At 36.3% G+C, this 18526-nt stretch overlaps 1 protein-coding gene across 1 annotated transcript in view; it reads right to left on the reverse strand.

Annotated features, from left to right (window-relative positions):
• Window positions 1-789: 789 nt before the first annotated feature.
• Window positions 790-18526, reverse strand: part of RpS12 (ribosomal protein S12) — a 64038-nt gene continuing 46301 nt past the window's right edge. Inside the window, exons 5-6 of the mRNA XM_090415629.1 lie at window positions 3874-3975; window positions 790-910 (exon numbers count right to left, since the gene is read on the reverse strand). Of these exons, the coding sequence (XP_090271755.1) occupies window positions 845-910; window positions 3874-3975 (168 nt within the window). The 3' untranslated portion in view covers window positions 790-844. The remainder of the gene's footprint in view (window positions 911-3873; window positions 3976-18526) is intronic.

Here is an 18526-nt window from a genome sequence, read left to right on the forward strand (position 1 = left end):
TTTTGCTAATAAAAAAAAGTAGAAACACGCACTATAAAACAAAATGGCACAGATTGCAAAAAAACTATACTCATTAATTTTTTTAAAACAGTAGAGAATAGTTTTAATAAAACAATGAAGTATTTTTTAAAAAAAGGTGTTTATTTTATAAGCTGATTAAGTATTTAAAAGAACACAAAAATATTGTGACTTTTCCTGAAAACAAAGTTAAGAAGCATTCACTTCACTAAGATAATGAGTTGTTACTGTTACTAAACAAAAGGCAAGAAGATCAATGTGAGATCACATTCAGTGGATTTTCTAAGTAAATCATTTCAAAAACCATTAACAGCATTCTTTTTGAGAATCTTGTTTTTTTCTTAGGTATGAATGATAATGTGTTTACTATTTTTATACCATTTTAATAACAAAATCCTGCAAATCTTTCATATTAATATTTGTGTATTTTAATAGTACAAGTAATGGCAATATAAATTAACTACCCTTTAATGCAAAAATGATCTTTTACAAATAAAAAATTAATGTTAAAATGATGGTGCAGTATTTTAATTCACACTAAAAATAAAACAGCCCCTGCAAAAAAGCAGTAATGCTCAGTATATCTGATGGCCAACCACAAAGCTGTGTGGTTGGTCATCAGATTTTGTTTTGTATTCAATATTTGAATATTAGATGAATTATAGTAACATAGCGTTTAAAGTGTTCCAAAATAAATGTGAAACAAAAATTTCTTACTATATGTGAAGTCTCATGGAACTGTTGCTCTTAAGTCACAATATAAGCACACCATTAATTTTTTTTTTTTTATTTGAGAAAAAGTTTACAGTTTTTAAAGACAATTTCTTCAACCTCGTTTAGACTTAAAGTACTCGTGAAGAACGTCATGGGCTTCTGTTTCTTTGCCATAGTCCTAATGTAATAACAAAAGCAGAATTAAGCATGGAATATCACTACATATGTGCATGTGTGAAAAATTTGTAAACAACTGAAATGTTGTAAATCCGAATTCATATATAATTTATTAAAATATACAAGGGAAAAAAATATACCCACAACTTTTCTTCGGAAGGTTTCTTTCTTTTTTTTTTATTTTTTTATTACAACTAGATTTTAAAATTTATTTAACAATGGAGATATATACTTTTCTTTTAAAACTCAAGCAGCTATACAAGCTTGTTCAGAGCAGGCTTTTACAAACATCCATGCTGGTGGATTTGAACTCACAACCTGCTCATTGGAGGCCAGGTATACCATCTGCTTGGCCAACTAGAATGGCTAGTTTTGTCAAAATTTAAAGTAACTACAAAAAATAAGCACTGATTCAAATTTTATAATTAACAGCACACATTTCCAACCCACGTTACACTTTACAGGGGAAAAAGATCTGGCAGACCAAGAACTTCTTGGGTTGATGATGTAATGAAATGGATAGGTGACAAGAGCTATGAGATCAAAAGGATGACAGAGGAACAGACTAGCATACCATGATTGCTAACCTTGAAATTGGAGAAGCCACTTAAGAATCACAAAAAAAAATAAGCACTGGTTAATTCAAAAATCTGAACTGGTTCAAATTTTTGAATTAACAGCACATTTTAAAAATAAGCATTTGCAAGCAGCATTACACTTTATGTGTAAGTTTGTATTGCTTCTCTAAAAGAGAGAAACAAGGAGGCAAAAAGTGCTGTAAAAGGAATCAGATTATAAAGGCAACATGAAAACTGAAGATAAAGATATTCTAGAGATGTGTGGAGTAATTACTTTGAAAGACTGCTAATTGAAACAAGCAGTGTCAGAAAACTCTCCCAATAGGAATGTCCATATTTAAAGTAGAAAAAGTCATAAAAAATCTGAAACGCAGAAAGATGGCAGGAGTAGATGAAATTCAACCAGAAATGCTCAAATATGGAGGTATAAAAATTTTATAGTGGCTGCATTGGATAATTCAGAAGGATCGAATTCCAGATGATTGGAGCAGAGCTTTGGGTGTTCCTTGGTAAGATTTATGCAAGTATACATGAGAAACGGCTAATATCAATTGTGGAAAGGAAGATTTTCCACAATTGTGAAGAAAATGCTGGGTTCAGGCCAAATAGAGGGCATCAGGATCAGATTTTCACTTTAAGACAAATAGTTGAGAAATCTTGTGAATATAAGATTTTAAATTTTGTCAATCTGGAAAAGGCATATCACAAGGTGCCACGAGAAAAGCTCTTCAAAACACTAGTTATTTGGTGTAAATGGGACATTATACTGAGCAATACATAGTCTCTATTTAAGCTGCAAGTCAGCAGTTAAAATTGAAGGAGATACAGGAAGATGGTTTGATGTTAAATCAGGTGTGCAATTCCATATGGAACACATTATGAAAGAAAGTAGTATTAAATTCGATATCAAAATTGGCAATGTTAATCTTAACTCTAATTTATGCAGATGATATTATACTTCAGAATAAATCCAGCACAACCCTACAAGATTCCCTGAATAAATTGAATAACCGTTGTCATAAATCTGGTGTGAAAATCTGCAATAAAAAGACAAAGACAATGAAAATAGGTTGAAAATTTAAAAACCTACACTGTATCGGGGCACCTACAACTACCTCTGGCAATCCATTCCACTAATTCACCACTCTCAAAGCAGTGTGCATTGAGTAACATGTGGTGGACTAAGGGATATAGTCTCTGGAGCAGGGATAGACTAAGCTTTTTTTTTTTTTTTTTTTCATAATGAACCCATAGATGAAAGGTCGAAGGACCTATAATACAACAGTGACGTGTGAATGAACCTATAGAACAAGTAAAACATTTCAGCTATCTAGGCACAATTTTTAGTGAAGATGGAAAATTAAATATTAGAACACTATATTAGCTATTTACAAGACAGTGTTCAAACCAATTTTAATTTATGGATCTGAGAGCTTGATTAGAAATAAAACACTTGATCAAAGACTGGAGTTCATATCATCCTGGACAAGATTAGTGAGGTCAAACAGACAGCATCACGTTAAAAATGAGGACATTAGGAAAGAACGCGGCATTGTCAGCATTCAGTAATGTGTTAATAGAGCTAATCCCCAGTGGTATAGTCACTTCTGGAGGGAAAGTTTAGCAAAACAAGTGTTCTTTTCCAGGTTGTCAAGAAAAAAACTCTAGATGGATTGATACAGTAAAAACTGCCTTAAAAGACATATAGGATCTGATAATATTGGAGTCTTAACAGATTAATTTGAAGGAAAATTGTTGATCAGAACTTAGTAATGCTGTAACTTTTTCATGTAATACTATCATAATTATCCTGTACTCCTTGAAGGTACATATCAGGAATTTGATGATAATATATGGATAGGTTCCTTGGGAACCGGGAGGTGGCAGAAAAGATTCAAAGATGAGGGACTAAGGTGGTGATAGGTGTGTGGAATGCTCCCTACAAGAACAAGATGAAGGTTTTTGGGTTACAAAGTTCAGTTGATAGGTGGAAAAGAGAGGACATGATAGAAACTTTAAGATATTAAAGGGGATTTATAAAATTGATGCAAAGAGAAATTTTTCATTATATGACAAATAGAGAACTAGGAGCCATCTGTGGAAATTGTGTAAGTGTGGTTAGCAGGGATGTGTGGAACAGATTTTTCTGCACAGAGAGTGGTGAATGAGTGGCATGATTGACAGAATTAGTTGTAAGTTCCTTGAGGGTGAATGAGTTTAAGGAGAGGTATGATAGGGTTTGTGTGTATAATAGTTTGGATCTTCCACGATGAGTCTCTGGACTCCATGGAGATACCATATAATAATATATAAACTGCAATTTTTCCAAAAAAGCAAAGACTAAAGCATTTCACTTTTAGTAATAAATTCTAAACAATGAACTTACCTTAACAACAACACAGCTACACCCCACAACTTTTCTAGCTTTTCCTTCCTTGTCAATTTTACACAGACCTGCCCATTCACCTAACTTCTTATTACTATCCACCTATGCAGAAGCAATCAAATTAGAATACTGTTTAAAAAAAATAATTGACACTGTGCTATAATTATAGTTATTAACAACATGCTAACAAACCCTTTAAATTTTCAATAAAGCTAAAACTCTTCCAATTTCTACTCAAGGCATGATGTTAGGTGCTCTAGAAATCAATATGGAATTTTTTTAAATCACTTCATGCTTCTCATAAGCAAGGTAGTGGTCTTGCACTATCCTGCTTATTGGAAGATAAATTTTATCAACAGATAATGAAATCCATTCACCTACAATGAGCAAGGATGTTTGTGAATGTAAGATTTGAACTGACTAGAGCACATATGCTATCTACTCAGCCAAATCAGGCCAGAAAAGAAAGACATTTAAGTTTCACCATCTTATCAAAAAAGTCAGCTGCCACTGTTATGACATATCTCTCAGAAAAAATAATGAAAGTTCAACCACCATTTTCTACTTCCTCAAAAAGATGTCTATAGAATTTTCCTTCTCCTATGTCCACCAGGGCTTTTGAAAGAATGTGATGTTGGTAAAAAGAAACTTGAAAGTTTTCCTTTCACTCTGTTCACAAATTATCTTTCTTCCTGAACAAGTTGGATTCATTGTCCCATGCAGGAATTCACCAGGTGCATTGATCAAAATAAGAGACCAGATGAGTAAACATGAATGCTGGCACTTATTTTCTTGAAGGAATACCAAGATTGTCTAGATGTCTGACACGTATAGTCTTGCTAAACATGCTAATGCCTGCTAGATACAATATTTGAGGACATAAAAATCAAAGTTCTCAAGTCACAAAAGCAATTTCTTAAACACACCACCCAACCGGCCAAGACGTCCAGCTAAATCTGGATACGATTCTGTAACACCTATTGAATAACATAGATAAGAAGTGCAATTCAGTCTCATTGTTTATCCACCTCGGCTGGTAGGGGTGTTAAGGGGAAGATTTTTTGCACTCAATTGTTCATCTGTTCTCCATAAACCTAATTTAAATAGGAATGATTGCTTGAAGTATTTCAAGTTTTGTGAAGCGATTCTGTTTATCATCCAATCATATTTTGGGGGGGGGGGGGGTTAAATATATAATTAGAATTGAGTGCAAAGGATATAGTATTTTTTAGGAATGACAGAAGAGATAGGAAAGGAGAGACAGTACTACTAATGATATCAGATGACCATAGTTAGGATAGAAACATGAAAGCAGTAATGGTAATAATGTCCTACATAGTACTGAGTTTGAGGCTATCTGTTGCAGAGGCTAACAAGATGAAACGTATGGTGAAGTGTTGATACAGACCTGGTGGTTCCTTTACTGGAAATGAAGAAATGCATCACCAAATTGTCCCAATGAGTACTAAATGAATTATTATGGGAGACTTAATTTATCCAAATATTGACTGGATAAATTAAGCAGAGAAATCATAAGAATGAAAGAGAATTTACTGAGCTGTTGCATGACAGCTTTCTCAAGCAGTACAGGTGGTATGGCCATTTACAACAGAACAGGAGAGGAAACATTAACAAAATAAAGTTTTTCCAGAAAGGTTGAAAAAAACCCAGAGGAAGACCAAAATCTGGTGATACAGCAACAAGTGCTTAGAAGACAGAAATATAAGATCTGATAATATTGGATTCTTCACTGATAGATTAATTTGGAGGAAAACTGATAAGTTGGTAATGAGGCAACTTTTTGTGTAGTACTATTATAATATCCTACACACCCCTGAGGGTATGTGTTAGGAATTCGATAATGAAATTATTACAGCTATCAAAATCTAACAGTACATTTAACCTCAAATACTTAATATTTTTCTAACATAAATATAAATTTCTCATTGGACATATTGAAAGTGTCAATCATACGTGGTTATGAAACCAAAAGTAATAAAAAAAACATAACACAAAAAAGCAATTGTAAAAGATCACTATTTTTACATCTATTCATGCAAATTTACCCAACAAGTGCGGCAGCTAATCGGGGTAATTAGTTGCAAACTTTGAACGAGTTAAAGGATTCAATGTCCCTAAAGGGAAAAAAAAGTTCACTACTTTTATCCATTATAATAATGTGCCTACTAGTAGCACTGCCTGACTGTAAGAGTTTTAAGAATGAAGAAATTATCTCACTTATTCTTCAGATTCAGTTCTAAATGACTTCTACCTCTGCAAAACTGCAAGACATTTTGACAGAGAAAAAAAAAATATATATATATATATATATATATGGCAGTGAGGACATTTAAAAGAATATCATGCCTTAATTTTTAAACAATGGAAATCACTAGCTAAGAGTAAGTGAAATATAGCTTCCCAAGAAAAATACTTAAGGGGTAAAATATATAATGCATCAATAGAAGTATGTTTGTTGTTTCATTATTTTATAGTCATACCTTATATAATATTTAAGATGTAAATATAGGTATTATTTCTGGGAAATTTCTGTTACTCCTCTTAAAAAACTATTATTTTTACAGCTATTTTTGCCTGTTTTCATTTAGGAGTGGACGTTATTTAAAATACATTGGCTTTTTACTCAATAATTCTTAGGGTATTATAAGTGTATTTTAAAGGTAAACATATGCAGAGGGGGTGCTTAAGGGTCAAAGCTGTATAACTGAGAGGAGACCTCTACATAGCCTTTAAAGGAATGCGGAGAACCGACCAGGGCTTCTGACCTAATGTCCAATCCTCACCTTCTCGTGGTGAGGATTGCACCCTGTTGGGTATCTACTTTGATACTGAACGAATGAGGATGGGCTGGCAATTTGGAATTTAGCCGACCAAATTGTATTCTTATTGGTTAAACCAAAATAAAAAATGATGGTACAACACGACAAAATTTCATGCCGGCTGGGGCGTCGCCCGGTTAAACAAGGCCCCCGCTGTTTTCGCCAGGGAACCAGGGCGAACAGCGAAAAGTCAGCTACTGGAACAAATCTGAAAACAAACCCCAACTCAACATCACCAGAGTTAAAGATCGGTACTATCAACGTAAGAAGCCTGAATGGCAAAGAAATGGAGCTAGCTGAGGAATTAGATAAGTACCAGATTGACATAATAGGGGTGACTGAAACAAAAAAGACCAAAACTGGTGAGATCTTTCTGAGCAATAAATACAAAATGTTATATTCAGGCTATGACAATCAAGGAAAAGGAGTAGCCATAGTATTCAACACAAAATACGAGGCTAATCTTGAATGGCAGTCAGTCTCAAGTAGAGTAATGTGGGCAAATATGAGAATGGAGAACTGGACAATGAGACTTATTTGTGCCTATGGTCCCACAGAAGGTTCTACTAAGGTAGAAGTGGAGGAATTTTTTGAGGCTTTAGAAAAAGCAACTGACACAATGAAAAAGGAAAAGTTGATCCTTGTTGGGGATCTAAATAGTAGAGTAGGAAATGATTGTGAGACATACAAAAATATTTTGGGAAAATTTGGAGAAAAGAGCAAAGCTAATAATAATGGCAAATATCTGTTGGATTTCTGCTCAGGACATGGACTGGTTATTACTAACACCATGTTCCAACATAAAAATGTGCACAAATTCACATGGAGAGAAGAGGCTAGGAATAAGAAAAGTCTCATTGACTATGTTATTGTTGACAGTGATGTTTTCTCCCTGGTGCAGGACACCAGAGTGTACAGAGGATTTGAAATTGGAAGTGATCGCTATTTAGTCTTGAGCAGGATAAAATTGAATTTCATATTGAAAAGAATAACATGTAAGAAAGTTTTAAAGCGAATAAAAGTTGAGCAGCTCTCAGATGTGAACTGTAGACTAAAATACAGAAATATTATTGAAAAGAAAATGAAAGAGTTTGAGAACAGGAATCAAACCTTGGAGATTCAGTGGCAAACTCTGAAGGAAACATTGATTGACTCTGCCAGAAAGGCATGTGGTGAGGTTGTGTGCAAGGATAAAAAAATCAGAACTCCCTGGTGGACACAGGAAGTTAAAGAGACAGTGAAGGAAAAGAAGAAAGCACATCAAAAGTTCCTGTCAAATAAGTCAGCTTGTGCTCTTAGAGAATACAGAGACAAATGCAAGAAAGCTAAACACTGTGTAAAACTAGCTAAACAAAAGTCATGGGAGAACTTTGGCAAGAACATAGAAAATAAATATCAAAATGGTGGTAAAATATTCTGGAGGTTGTTGAAGAAGCTTAGGAATGGAGGAAAGAGTGCTGTAAAAGGAGTTAGAGATGATAAAGGTGACATGAAAATGGGAGAAAAAGATATCCTTGAAGTATGGAGTAATTGCTTTGAAAAACTGCTAAATGAAACAAGCAGTGATGACAGCACAGTGATAAAAAACACTGACCAGGCATGCAGTCAGGAATGCATATCCATACTTGAAGTAAAAAAAGCCATCAAAGGCTTGAAATGTGGAAAGGCAGCAGGAGTAGATGATATTCGACCAGAAATGCTGAAGTATGGTGGTATAAGAGTCTTACAGTGGCTGCACTGCATAGTTCAGAAAGCCTGGACAGAGGGACGAATTCCCGATGATTGGAGTAGAGCTCTCATAGTACCCATATATAAAAAGGGAAATAAAACTGAATGTGAGAATTACAGAGGTATTTCCCTACTGAGTGTTCCTGGCAAGATCTATGCAAGTATACTTGAGAAACGGTTGAGAAGAATTGTGGAAGAAAAGCTTGGTGAAGAACAAGCTGGATTCAGGCCAAATAGAGGCTCTCAGGATCACATCTTCACTTTACGACAAATAGTCGAGAAAGCATGGGAATATAACAAAGATCTGTATTTAAGTTTTGTCGATTTGGAAAAGGCATATGACAAGGTGCCAAGAGAGAAGCTATTCAATACGCTGCAGTTATATGGTGTCAATGGGGCATTATATCAAGCAATACTCAGTCTTTATTTGAGTTGTGAGTCAGCAGTTAGAATTGAAGGAAGTACAGGAAGATGGTTTAATGTTAAATCTGGTGTGAGACAAGGATGTACATTATCCCCTCTGTTATTCATTATCTATATGGATCACATTATGAAGGAATGTGGTATTAAACCTGATATCAAAATTGGAGATGTTAATGTCAGCTCTTTGCTTTATGCGGATGATGCTATACTTCTAAATAAATCCGCTACAAGTCTGCAAGATTCTCTGACTAAATTGAATAGCTGTTGTAATAGATATGGTATGAAGGTCAGCAATAAAAAGACAAAGACAATGAAAATAGGCAGAATCATTGAAAATGTCAACTGTGTTGTGAATGGGGAACCTGTGGAACAAGTAAAACATTTCAGCTACTTAGGCACAATTTTTACTGAAGATGGTAAACTAAATATAGAAATAGACAAACAGAATCAGCAAAGCTGGTATCGTGGGAAGTCAATTGAATAAATTCATATGGAATAAGAAAGAAATTAGTCGGAACACTAAATTAGCTGTATACAAGACTGTGTTCAAACCAATTTTAACTTATGGATCTGAGAGCTGGGTCAGAAGTAAAACACTTGACCAAAGACTAGAGACCACAGATATGAGAGTCCTGAGAAAGATTAGAGGCGTGAACAGATGGCATCAATGGCAATATCATATTAAAAATGAGGATATTAGGAAAGAACTTGACATTGTCAGCATCCAGGAATGCGTTAGCAGAGCTAATCTCAGATGGTATGGTCACTTAAATAGAATGGGAGAGGAAAGATTAGCAAAACAAGTGTTCTCTGCCAGGTTGGCAGGAAAACGACCCAGAGGAAGACCAAGATATAGGTGGATTGATACGGTACAAAGTGCCTTAGACGATAGAAATATAAGATCTGATAATGTTGGAGTCTTGACAAGTAACAGACTGCTTTGGAGGAAAATTGTAGATAGGAAGTTAGTAATGATGTAATTTTTTCATGTAGTACTGTCATATCCTGTACACCCCTTGAGGGTACATGGCAGGAATTTGATGATGATGATGACATATGCAGATTAATAAAGGAAGAAATTTTGCACATACCTTGTTTGGATGTCTTCGTTCTCCATACTTCTGCTGTTAAGAAGGTGGGGGGGTCCAGAAAAGGGGAGGAGGTGTTTGAAGCAAGGTGGAAAGATAAATAGAAAACCCAGGGTTTTTTTTAAAATAATAAATATACCGTATTTTTTGGATGATAAGACGCACCCCAAATTTATGAGACAATTTTTAGAAAAAAATATTTTATTATATAAAGATATTTACAATTTACATAATTTAATTTTTATTTATTGTTACAATCATTTGTATTAGCAATATTCAGTTCATCTTTATACTTTCGGTACTATCACTGGTCTTGTTAATGTCACCGTCACCGTTCGTATTACTTTCGTCTGAAGTATTGTTGTCACTTCCTTCAAAAACTGCGTCATCTTCGGTACCATCCATCGCATTACTTATCCAGCATTTCTTAAATGACTTTATAATCGTCTCTTCTTTCACAACTTCCCATGAATTTTTCACCCAGGTACATACTTCTGAAATTGTTGGCTGTTTCATACGTCCTGTTGCTGTAACATCGTGATTTGGCTTTGGCATCCATTTGTTCCACTCTTCCCACATAAAATTTTTGAATGATTTATTAATAGATCCAAAGGGTTGTAATTGATTTGTAAGGCCTCCAGGAATGACAGCTAATTCTGTATTCTTTTCTTTTAGAAGCTTCTTGGTTGATTCTGTTTTATGCACTCTGAACTGATCCACAACTAACATCGCAGGCTTTTTAAACAACGCGCCTGGACGTTTTGCCCATATCTTTTGTATCCATAATTTCATTCCTGTTTTGTCCATCCAGCCTTTATCTTGAACGTGGATAATAATGCCACGAGGAATTTCATCCCTCAGTAACGTTTTTCTCTTGAAGATTAACATGGGGGGATAGTTTTGTTCCGTCCGTGCAACAAGCTAAAACTACAATGTAGTGAGTTTTTCGTAACCTGTTGTTTTGCTCACTATTGATTTGGTGCCTTTTGAATCTACTGTCCGATTTGAAGGAACAAATCGGACAGTAGATTCAAAACGTCCAAAGGTTAGAGGCACTTCGTCCATGTTCGCATGGATGAAGTGCCTCTAACTTTTGGACGTAGACTTCATAGTCAGCCAGCATTTTTTGGGCTAGAGTGGTTTTTGTACGCATGCATAACCCGTGTCTTTTCATAAATCTAAAGCACCAAGACGGTGATCCGGTAAAATCTAAAATTCCATTAGCAGTTGCCCATCGTTTCACTTCAAAAATTATCATTTTCGTAGAAAGAAACAAGATATTCCCATGTTTCGATGATTTGTTACCCTATTTTTCATTTGTACTTCTAATTCTGGCAATTTTTCTAGGTGCGAACGGAATGTTTTCTTGTGTTTACATAGCAGTTTTAATTGTTCCTCTTGTTTTCTCCACTCGCGAACCATTTTTTTCTGTTGGTGGTGGACTCATTTTTTCTAATTTTAAGATAAAAATTTTAACGACTTATAAAAAAATAATTCAATTGAACCGTACAAAAGCACATATGTTTACACACTAATGACTATTGACGCTCTAAATCGGTGATTCACCCACATGCAGCGAGATAACTTAGGTATCTACCTTCAGTGGCGTACTTACTAATTTTGTTAACATATTGCGCCAATAATTGAACTTCACTAACAACTTCGGTACAGTGTAAAGATTCGTATTTTAATGTTACCTTCAGACCATAAGGCGCTCCCCAATTTTAAGTCTTATAAAGGTGAGTCTTATGGTCCGAAAAATATGGTACATATATATATATTATTATATTTAAGGGTGCTTTTTGGGGAAGGGTTATATGGGAAACAGGGTTGGGTGAGAGTGTTAATGGGGTGCAAGTCATTTCGATTCTGTTATCGCCAACGAAACATTACGGGAAAAGTGTAGAGCTATGTCATGACAGTTTTGTGTATCTGCTTTTGGGGGGGGGGGGGGGGGGGGGGGGGCTGGTGTTATCGCTTATTGGTCGGAGTCGTGACCTAGTTTTTATGTTGTGGAGCATCCAACAGTCGGAAATTAGGTAGGGTTGGTGGATGTTGATTGAGTTTTTGTCACATTTTATGGCAATTGTTTCTGATATTCTAAGCATTGTTTCGTTGTCTTGTTTGTCTATTATTATGGTCTTGTCAATTTGCAGGGCATGTTTCTATTCAAGGACATGAACTGCTATTTCTGTCTTACCTGTACTCTGTATTGATGTTGCATTTTTTTGTGTTTAAATATTCTGGAATAGGGATGTTAGAGTCCCAGAAATGTTCTTGTAGTCTAGCCAATAAAGACCTCATGGTAGAACCTGTGTAGGTGATATCACAGTCTTTTTGGCAAGGAAATTTGTAGACTACATTGTAGTGTTCTAGTATTTCTTTGTGAGTGAGAGATTTAGTGGATCTTAGGAAAGTTGCTAATTTTTGGTTCGTGGTGAATACTAGTTTATAATCCCTGTGTTTGAAAATGTATTTGTAGGCTTTGTATGTGTTTTGGATGTAGGGCAGTTTGATAACCTTTCATGTTGGGAAGTCTGTTTTGGTTGTATGGTTGTTTTGATGGGTTTTTGCTGTTCTGTTTGCATAATTTATTAGTTGTGTGGGATAGTTGCAATTTTTAAAAATCTGTGTTAAATTCTTTAATTCTGTGTTGAGATAATTACGGTTAGTTGAGAATTTGTAAGCATTTATAAATTGTGATAGGATGACCGATTTTTTAACTGAATATAGATGGTATGAACAGAAATGGGGGTAGTTTCCGATATGCGTGGGTTTGTGGTATATTTTCGTAGCTATTTTGTTATTAGTTCTGATTAACGTCAGGTTTAAGAAATTGATGGATTTGTTCTGTTCAGTTTCCATGGTGAATTTTAGTCTGTTGCTGTAATTGTTAAGGGATGTTTGTAAGGTGTAAGGTGTAGGTGATATGTGTAGGTTCTCCAATGCATAGAACGTTGTCGACGTATCTGCCATAAAAGGTGATGCCGGGTGTGTGTGTGGGGGGGGGGGGGGAATAGGAGTGATTCTATGTGTGCCAGGAACAATTCCGCTAGATGTCCACTGATGTTTTGTGCCATAGGGAGACCAAAAATTTGAACATACATGTTTTTAAACTTAAAGAAGTTGGCTGATATTATGAGTTTGATCAGGTTTATGATGTCATTAAGTGTTAATTTTGTGCGTGTGTGCAGCAATGTGGTCCTCTGTGAGTAGTAGTGTGTGTACAATGTCTAATGTTCTGGGGACGTCCACATTAGTGTATAAAGTTGCATCCAATGAGGTGATGACGTCTTCCCGGGATAAAGTAATGTTATTTATTTTCTGGAATAGGTTTTCCATATTTTTTATCGTAGAGTTTGACGTAAGTAATGGTTTGACGACTTTGGCTATGAATTTTGCTAAGGGTGCTGTGATGTTCTTGTAGGAGACTATAGGCCGCATCGGGTAACTGTCTTTATGGGTTTTGATGTTCCCGAATATACAAGGGGTGCATGTGGTACGGGGGTGTTGTGTTTTTCATTGTGGTTTTGTCTATCTTGGTTTTTAATATTTTAAGGTATGTAGGGTGTTGTTGATTTGTTTTATGAGGTCGGGGGTGGGATCATTTTGGATATTTTGTAGGTGTGTTGGTCGTTTAAGAAGGCCATTATTTTGTTGTGATATGGTAACCAAAAAATAAACAACATCATTAATAGCAAAATGATAGTGAAATCCAACATTACTCCCAACTTACAAAAAGCACTATTATCTTTAAAAATTAACCCGAATATAATGATCACAAAAGCAGACAAAGGGGATACGGTTGTCGTCATCAACAAAATAACGGCCGTCTTAAACGACCAGCACACCTACCAAAATATCCAAAATGATCCCACCCCTGACCTCATAAAACAAATCAACAACACCCTACATACCTTAAAAAATTAAAAACCAAGATAGGTAAAACCACAATGAAAAACACAACACCCACACCATAAGCATCCCTTGTATGTTAAGACATCAAAACCCGCGCCCCTATAGTCTCCTACAACACCACCACAGCACCGTTAGCAAAATTCGTAGCCAAACTCATCAAACCATTACTTACAACATCAAACTCTATGATAAAAAATACGGAAAACCTATTCCAGAAAATAAATAACATTACTTTATCCCAGGAAGACGTCCTCACCTCATTGGATGCAACTTGGTTATACACTAACATGGACGACCCCAGAACATTAGACATCGTACATACACACACTACTCACAGAGGACCATTTGCTGCACACACACTCACAAAATTAACACCTAATGACAGCATAAATTTGATCAAATTCATAATATCAGCCAACTTCTTTAAATTCAAAAACAACATGTATGTTCAAATTTTTGGTCTCCCTATGGCCCAAAACATCAGTGGACATCTAGCAGAATTATGGCAGATACGTGGACGACATTCTATGCATTAGAGAACCTACACACATCACCACATTACAAACATCCCTTAACAATTACAGCAACAGACTAAAATTCACCATGGAAACTGAACAGAACAAATCCATCAATTTCTTAAGCCTGACGTTAATCAGAACTAATAACAAAATAGCTACAAAAATATACCACGAACTCATGCATATCGGAAACTACCTCCATTTCAGTTCATACCATCCATATTCAGTTTAAAAATCGGTCATCCTATCACAATTTATAAATGCTTACAAATTCTCAACTAACCGTAATTATCTCAACACAGAATTAAAGAATTTAACACAGATTTTTAAACTATCCCACACAAACAATAAATTACAAACAGAACAGCAAAAATCCATCAAAACAGACTTCCCAACACGAAAAGTTATCAAACTGCCCTACATCCAAAACACATACAAAACCTACAAATACATTTTCAAACACACGGACTATAAACTAGCATTCACCACAAACCAAAAATTAGCAACTTTCTTAAGACCCACTAAATCTCTCACACACAAAGAAATACTAGAACACCACAATGTAGTGTACAAATTTCCTTGCCAGAAGACTGTGATATCACCTACACAGGTTCAACCATCAGGTCTTTATGGGCTAGACCAGCGCTTCCCAAACTGTGGACCGTGGCCCCCCTTGGGGGCCGTAGGTTTTGTTGAGGGGGGCCGTGAAATAATGAAAACAAATTTAAAATGTTTTAAGACTAAGTAGTTTTTTTTATTTTAAAAGAAACGTATTTAACTTTTATTATTTCTTGTTTGTTATTTTTTATATTTTAATGGAAAAATTCCCACATTGGTGTTGGTTCACAAACTTTGCTTCCTGCGTATTTCGGTGCTTAATGAATATTAGTAAATATTGCTTATTCATATGTTTTATTTCAAAGCAGTGGTTAATTGTATTTACTTAGAATGATCTCTAGGGAAGCTCCAAATCTTCCTGTCCCTTTCATCATTCGTAATCAGGGACTGTTGATATTGACTTTATATACATATCAAAACTCGTTTTATATTATTACTGTCATCCGAGCTAGTTTTCTGTTACCAATAAAAGTTTCGCATATACTTCACCCAAGAAAAAAAAGCTTAAACAAGTTCATATGGGGAGATAGTAACTCCCTTGCAGTGGTAAACAACACCCCTCTCTAACAGCCACTATACTGCAGAGGCAATAAAAACAAGTAGTAAGACTTATACGTTGGTTGGACATAACTGGTAATTAATTTACGGAATTAACAACGCATATAAAGCAAATTAATTAAAGATAACTTTAATGAATCACTTCTATATTTCGACAATGTCACATTGTCATCTTCAGGAACATAAAGATATGGTATGTGCACTAAGGAACTAACAAAGCAAATGAGGAAGAAATTAAGACACTAATTTTGTTCCTAAAGTCCTAATGGTGCCCTCTTGCGGGCTAATTTGGTAGTCTTGGCAGTTGGGCTGAAGTTCTCATAATGAAAGTCTCCCAAATTTGGGGCAGTTTCATGCACGCAAATTTGTTGAGGTTAGGAACGTTTTTTAGGGCTGCTGAAGATTCTTTGAATAATCTTTCGTATTTAAACTTGCTGCGATGGATTATTTTTGTCTTCTTCCAACGAATTTTATGGTGGGTATCTAAGGCATGGTCTGCAAGCCCAGAGCGGCTGTACTGGTGAAACCGGATGTAGTCTTGGTGTTCTGAAATCCTGATATTTGTTGTTCTGCCTGTTTGGCCAAAGTAGGACAATTTGCAGCTGCAAGGGACCTGGTATACACCAGGTAGGTCTAGGGGAAGTGGTTGGTCTTTGGTGGAGCAGATAAGGGATGCCAACTTTTTATATGGTCTGTAACAGGAAGTAAGGTCATATTTTTTGAGGATGTTAGTTATTTTTTCAGAGGTGCCCTGGATGTAGGGGATAGTGATAGACTTGGTGTAGTCTTTATTGTGGAGGGGGGGAGGGGGGTTGTGGTTTACAGGTTTTAGTATTTTTTGGATTTTTTGGGGGTTATAGCCATTGGCTAAGAAAGTGTTGAGGATGTGGTTTAGTTCCATAGTCAGGGCCTTGTCATCTGAGCAGATTAATTTTGCCCTGTTATATAGTGTTTTTATCACCCCATATTGTTGTGAGGGGGGGGGGAGGATTGCTGGTGAATGTATCTGCCAGTGTGGGTGGGTTTTCTGTAAACAGAGAAAACCAAAGATCCATCAAGCTGGCGGGTGATTAAAGTGTCTAGGAAGGGGAGGGTGTTGTTTTCCTCTTTTTCTAAGGTAAACTGGACTCTGGGATGTTGGTTGTTTAAGTGTGTTAGGAAGGAGTGGAGTGAGTCTGAGCCATGTGGCCAAATAGCAAATACATCATCCACATAACGAAGCCAAATAGTGGGTTTTTGTGGGGCGGAGTTTAAGGCTTTCTCTTCAAATGTCTCCATAAAGAAATTGGCCAAGGGTGGGGAAAGTGGTGAACCCATGGCTGTCCCCTCTATCTGTTTGTAGAACTTTCCTTGCCAAACGAAATAGCCTGAGTTCATTGTGAACTGAAATAGGGCTGAGATATCGGGAGGAAACTTGGCTTGGATGAGCTCAAGGGTTTCTTTGAGTGGGACATTAGTGAATAGGGAGGAGACGTCAAAACTGACCATTATGTCAGTGTGTTGGAGTGTGAGGTTTTCTATACTGGCTTTAAAGTGGGCAGAGTTTTTTATGTGTGATGGTGTGTTGCCAGTGTAGTGTGTGAGCGTTTTGGCTAAATGTTTGGCTAATTTATATGTGGGGGAATCAATGCCATCCACTATGGGACGTAATGGCACATTTTGTTTATGTATTTTTGGGAGTCCATATAATCGGGGGGGTCTAGAGTTATAAGGTTTAAGTTTGTTGGTGACTTCCACAGGCCAAGAAGTGACTTTCTTAAGGAGTCTGTGGATAGTTCTAATCTGAGAGCTGGTCGGATTATATTCAATGGGGAGGTAAGTAGTACGGTCTCGTATTAAAGAGTTTAGCTTACCTTTGTAGTCTTTTTGATTGAGTACCACAGTGGCGCTTCCCTTATCAGCTTTGGTGATTACTATTTTTTTGTTGTTTTTTAATTCTTGTAGGGCTGTATATTCGTTTTTGGATAAGTTGGATTTTGGAGGTTTGGCTTTGGTGAGAACACCGACTACATCCAGTCTCACGTTGTTGGCGATATGGATAGGCAGGTTGCGAATTCCACGCTCTATTTGTATCATGATTTCTTCAGCAGGTATCCTTTTTGGAGCTAGGGAGAAATTGTGGCCACGTGAAAGTGCGGTGAGTGCTTCAGGCTTTAAAACTGCCGACGAGAGGTTGACTACTGTGTTAAGTGGTGGCTGGGGCACTGCAGTAGAAGTCTTTGTCAGGTTTTCGTATTTTTTCACGTGCCGACTACGTATTTTTTCGAATTCCTTTCTTGCCGATGTGCATGAGATATCATGAAGTATCGACCATAGATCAAGGCCGAGTGTGTTAGAAAGCTCTTCCTCTAGCGCCCGTACGGTTTTGTTTTCTTCGGCAAGTAGAACGCGCGTCGCGGTAATTTGTTCTCTTAACAGGGTGAAGCTAGTGCGGTTATAAATGCGTAGAGCTTTCTCGGAAGTGAAACGGTGCTTCAATTTGACACAGTTGGGGATCACGTTGTTATCCCGGCAGCGTTTTAGGAACGTCAGACGATTTATTTGCCTCGATATCTTCAACCTCAATTTGCCGTATTGACGGGCCTTTCGTGCGATTGCATCTCCGTGGATGATCATGATTCTAGTAGTAAGACTTATACGTTGGTTGGACATAACTGGTAATTAATTTACGGAATTAACAACGCATATAAAGCAAATTAATTAAAGATAACTTTAATGAATCACTTCTATATTTCGACAATGTCACATTGTCATCTTCAGGAACATAAAGATATGGTATGTGCACTAAGGAACTAACAAAGCAAATGAGGAAGAAATTAAGACACTAATTTTGTTCCTAAAGTCCTAATGGTGCCCTCTTGCGGGCTAATTTGGTAGTCTTGGCAGTTGGGCTGAAGTTCTCATAATGAAAGTCTCCCAAATTTGGGGCAGTTTCATGCACCCAAATTTGTTGAGGTTAGGA

Source organism: Typopeltis vanoorti, chromosome 3 (genome assembly GCF_054136105.1).
Source record: "Typopeltis vanoorti isolate ZY-2024b chromosome 3, IOZ_Tvanoo_1.0, whole genome shotgun sequence".
Taxonomy (NCBI): Eukaryota; Metazoa; Arthropoda; class Arachnida; order Uropygi; family Thelyphonidae; genus Typopeltis; species Typopeltis vanoorti.